The 4,715-nt window shown below is 46.5% G+C and overlaps 1 protein-coding gene across 1 annotated transcript; it reads right to left on the minus strand.

The window, feature by feature from the left end:
• Window positions 1-1,651: 1,651 nt before the first annotated feature.
• On the minus strand, window positions 1,652-2,515 carry LOC123114770 (adenylate isopentenyltransferase 3, chloroplastic-like). The gene has a single exon (XM_044536187.1). The coding sequence runs from the start codon at window positions 2,513-2,515 to the stop codon at window positions 1,652-1,654; it is 864 nt and encodes a 287-aa protein (XP_044392122.1).
• Between the last annotated feature and the right edge of the window lie 2,200 nt (window positions 2,516-4,715).

Here is a 4,715-nt window from a genome sequence, read left to right on the forward strand (position 1 = left end):
GGGGCTCAGACGGTCAAGCTCAGGAAGGGAGAATTCAGAGCGCATAGTTTCCTGGATGGCGACAATGTCAATGTGTTCATCACGCATGTACTCCACTAGCTGGCGGCGTCGGCCATCATGGCTGAAACCGCGGATGTTTCAGAAGAGGGCTCGCATTAAGGCGCCATTGGGCTGTGCTATATATATGTATGTATGTATGTATGTACTCCCTCCGTCCTTTGAAGAGTGTACTTCCAACTTTGTTGGAAAGTCAAAGATTTTTATGTTTGACCGTATTTATACAACAATACATCATCATTTATGCCATCAAATTAGTCTCATTAGATTCATGATAAAAAATATTTTCATCATATACCTATTTGGTTTCACAAACATTGATATATTTTTGAATAAATTTGGTCAAACTTTGTGATAGTTTGACTCTCCAATAAAGTTGGAAGTACACTCTTTAAAGGACGGAGGGAGTATGTATGTATGTATGTATGTTTGATCTATGTTGCATTGTTTATCTACGAAATTGAGTGTATTATATGAATCTGAGGATGGATGTTTGAGGACCACGGTTGTGGGCCAGGAAAGATAGAAGGTGAGCGGTCACTCTTCGCGGACATATAAAGGCCATGTTTGGCAATTTTGGTTGTAGATGCTCTTAGCATTTTTCTTCACTAATAGGAGCAAGTCGGCCTTAGAGAGGGTTGACTATTATGTGTAGTATATAATATTTTCAAGGCCATCTAAACTTGGAATGTCCAGATTCAGTGCCTGGATCCAAAACGTACCATTATATTTTATGTGTGTGTCCTAAAATAAGTGTATCATCTAATTCACTATGCTCCTTACTTTTGAAGCTTTGCCATTCAACTGAGCTATTCAATTTTGGATTGGTTTATGATTTTGACCATTCAATTTTGGATTTAATTTACCATTTTTACTAGGACAATGATTTCTCAAATTAATCGTCAGCAACCAATCCGTAAAAATACATCAGGCTTGTGCACCCTCTCGCCATCTAAAAAAAGAAACGCCAACAGGTGACACCGTAAGACAAATAAAGTACATGCGGACACCAAAGTAAAAAACTTCTCCACATAATTATTGGTTGAAACACGGAATCACACCGTTAAGAAAGCCCACTGAAACACCGCATCATGAAAAAAAAAACTTCATCACCTTCCCCACATGGTAAACCAACAACATCAACAACGCAGTGAAGCGCGTACAACCCTTAGTGCATATGTAAATACGTGTGATGGACATATTCTCATCCCGGTGGTTGGCTGTTCATATGCATATTCAAAATCTTCAAGGTTAAATCATCTTCTTCTGGTGAACCAACAATGTCAAGATATAATTGAAGGAGCTATCAGACAGACTTCGGGGCAAAATGTCACAGGGTCCAATTCGACGGTGTTACTCGGCTTAGAGGAATGTAAGCCTGAGTGACTGAAAAATTGCACCTGGCTTACAGCCCCACACACGGCGGCAAGTTATTTTCATGTAGTGAAAGTTCGAAATAGGTCATTCTGCAATATTATTTCTTTGGAAACGCAATAAAGGAGTATATGTATCCTTTACGATGAAGCTCCTCAATTTCTTCGATATTCAAAACTGACACAGGGCGCCAAAACAAACACATGAGTAGTTCTAGCATCTAGGGCAGCAGGTTGATCTTCCCACCGCTCTTCTCCGCGATGACGAAGGTCCGCACCATGTCCTCGACGGGCTCCCAGACAACCTTCCTCCATAGCTCCTGCACCCCTTCGCCGTCCGCCGTCCGCGCCAGCACCTCTGTGCAGTCCACCCGCCGGATGTCCCACCCCTCCAGCGTGCTCAGCCGCCGGATCTTCTCCACCTGCTCCAGCACCAGCCCGAACGTGTTAACCTTGATCTCCTCCACCGCTCTCCCCAGCATCGCCGCCGCGCCGTCGTCATCGCCGTCGCTCGCGCGTCGCAGGTACGCGTCCATCTCCGGCAGGCCGATGGCACGGCGCACGCCCCGGGTGTAGCTGGCCTCCGGGTCGAACGCCGCGCGTGCCTCTTCCACAAGCCCGCGCCGCACCATATCGTCCACCCGTACGGCCGTGGACCGGCGGAGGACTTCCGGCGCGGCATCAAGCCAGACGAAGAGGCAGTCATGGGAGGAGCGGAAGGCGCCGCCGTCTCCTTCGACGAGCGCCTCGACGTACCGGTTGGAGCCGCCGGCCACCACGGGGAGGCCGCCGTTGGAGAGAACGCGCTTGATCGCGTCAGCCGCCTCCCTGCAGAAGTCGTCGACGGTGAAGTCAACGTCGGGGCACGGCACGCAGCCGAGGAGGTGGTGCGGCACGCCCGCGCACTCCTCGTCCGTCACCTTGTTGGTGATCACGGGGAGGCCAGCGTACACCTGGATCTTATCCGAGTTGATCACCTCGCCGCCGAAGTGCGCCGCCAGGGCGATGGACAGCTTGGACTTGCCCGTGGAAGTCGCGCCCAGCACGAACACCACCTTGGGCTTGCCGCCGCGTCGCTGCTCCATCACGGCGGCGCCCATGGATTGTTGGTACGTAGGTGGAGGGCGTGATTGCCGGATTGTTGAAAACGGCGCGACCGGGACGCTGGCTTTTATAGGAACACGCATGCATGAAATAGGCATGAAATAAATACCTGATTTCTACCATAATTTTGTTTTATAATATCAAATCAGTAGAGATCCTGCAGGTATTTACTTTTCATATTTACTTCATTGAGAATGCACAATTATAATATTATCATGCGAAATGATTAACATCAACAGGTGGATTATAGCGCTCGCGTCCATCGTCTTGGTTGTGCGCCACGTGCCTACTGGACTACCTCTCTTCCTCAACCTCTGTCCCGTACGCAGCAACGCCCGCCTCGTCCACCAGCATCTCCTTCAGCAACGCCCGCCATGGCCGCCATCATCTCAAGCTCCTGCAGCAACGTCTGCCTCGGCCGTGCCCGCGACCACCTCAAGCTCCTGCAGCAATGCCCGCCTTTAGCCATGGCCGCCACCACCTCAAGCTCCTCCTGCCGTCAGCACTATCCCCTTCACGTCACGGTCTCTATTTGCAAAACATAAAAAAAGGGTAACATGTACTCTCTTGCACAAAATTCTGCAACATGACCCCTGTTGCAAAAGGGTTTCTGCAATTGATATCTAAAATTTCTGCAACAAAACCGTTACAAAATTTTTTTGCAACTAGATCTTTGTTGCAAAAAATAAAAAAAATGCAACAAGACCTTTGTCGCGACAAAGTTCTGCAGCAAGACCTTTGTCGCGACAAAGTTCTGCAGCAAGACCTTTGTTGCAAAAATAAAGTACAGACTTGGATGATACAACAAGCTGGTTGTTGCGAAGGGCCTTCTACGACACCACTCTTGTTGCAAAGAAGTGGTTGCTTACGTATGGGGTAGATCGCACAACCGTTAACATGTACATCCAATCACTAGTAGAAAAAGCACCTAATATGAGACACATTAGTGCCGGTTTGGTTTTGAGCCGGCACTAATGTGTCCATTAGTGCCGGTTCCAACGGCTAGCCGGCCGTTCTCATTAGTACCGGTTCGTGGTGAACCTATAATACCGGTTCGTGCCACGAACCGGTACTAAAGAGGATGGTGGCAGGATGTTGTCAGTCTGGGGCCCGTCCAGCACCTTTAGTACCGGTTCGTGGCACGAATCGGTACTAAAGGTCGACGTACATAAACCCTTCGTCCACCCGAGCCACTCTGTTCTTCCCCTTTCCCCTCACTTCTCCTCTGTTCTTCCCCTTTCCCCTCGAGCTCCTCACAAATTTTGCCCAAAATTTGTCAAGATTTGAAGGCCCCCATCCATTCAAATGATCACAAAGGTTAGCAATTTTGTCCTTTCAACTCTCATTGCTAGATTAGCTCTTGCAATGCTTTGTATAGTGATTAATTTGGAAGGAATTATATTTGCTAGTATTTGATTTATATGCAATTTGAGGTCAAAAATAACACTTAGTTTGCATATGTAGGTGTGGTTTACTTAGTGCCTTCTAAATCTCCGTCGTAACCACCGTCGATCGCCCGCACCGTCCCGTCGCCGGCACCACCTTGTGGTGAGGCTCTTGTTCATGAATGTTTTACATTACCAAATTGATGTTTGTGTGATTTGGATATATAGTTACTCGTATAATTATCTTACCCGTACGTTGTTTGTTATACATAGTGCCATGGTTTTGATATCCGTCCCCGTCGGCCCTCGTCCTTGTTATGATTCGGATGTGGTATATTCTCTTTTAAAACTAGTTGTTGCATTTCGTGTTTATGACAAATTATGCCCATCAAGTTGACATAGATATTTTTATCTAGGAGGTATGTGAACCGGAAATTCCAACCGACCCTATTGTCGAGAGGTTAAATTTAGTTGAAAGAGAAAACGAGTATTTGAAAGAAAAATTGAAAAGAATTGAGGGGGAGAAGATGGAATTGGAGTTGCATGTTGCCGATGTCGTCGATGATCACAAGATCAAGATGGAGAAAATGAGGTTGAAGATTAGAAAGATTAGAAAATATGCCATTGATAGTGTGGCTTGGTATCATTATGCTGTTGGATCAATTGTTACCTTAGTTGCGATCTTCATCGCATTTGTTGTTGCATTTAAATTCTTTAGCTAGAGAGTTATTTGTATGTTGCATTTAATTAAGTGTTGTATATGAACTTTATGTATGAACTTTATGTATGAACTTGT

The sequence above is a fragment of the Triticum aestivum genome, chromosome 5B (assembly GCF_018294505.1).
Source record: "Triticum aestivum cultivar Chinese Spring chromosome 5B, IWGSC CS RefSeq v2.1, whole genome shotgun sequence".
NCBI classification, from domain to species: domain Eukaryota; kingdom Viridiplantae; phylum Streptophyta; class Magnoliopsida; order Poales; family Poaceae; genus Triticum; species Triticum aestivum.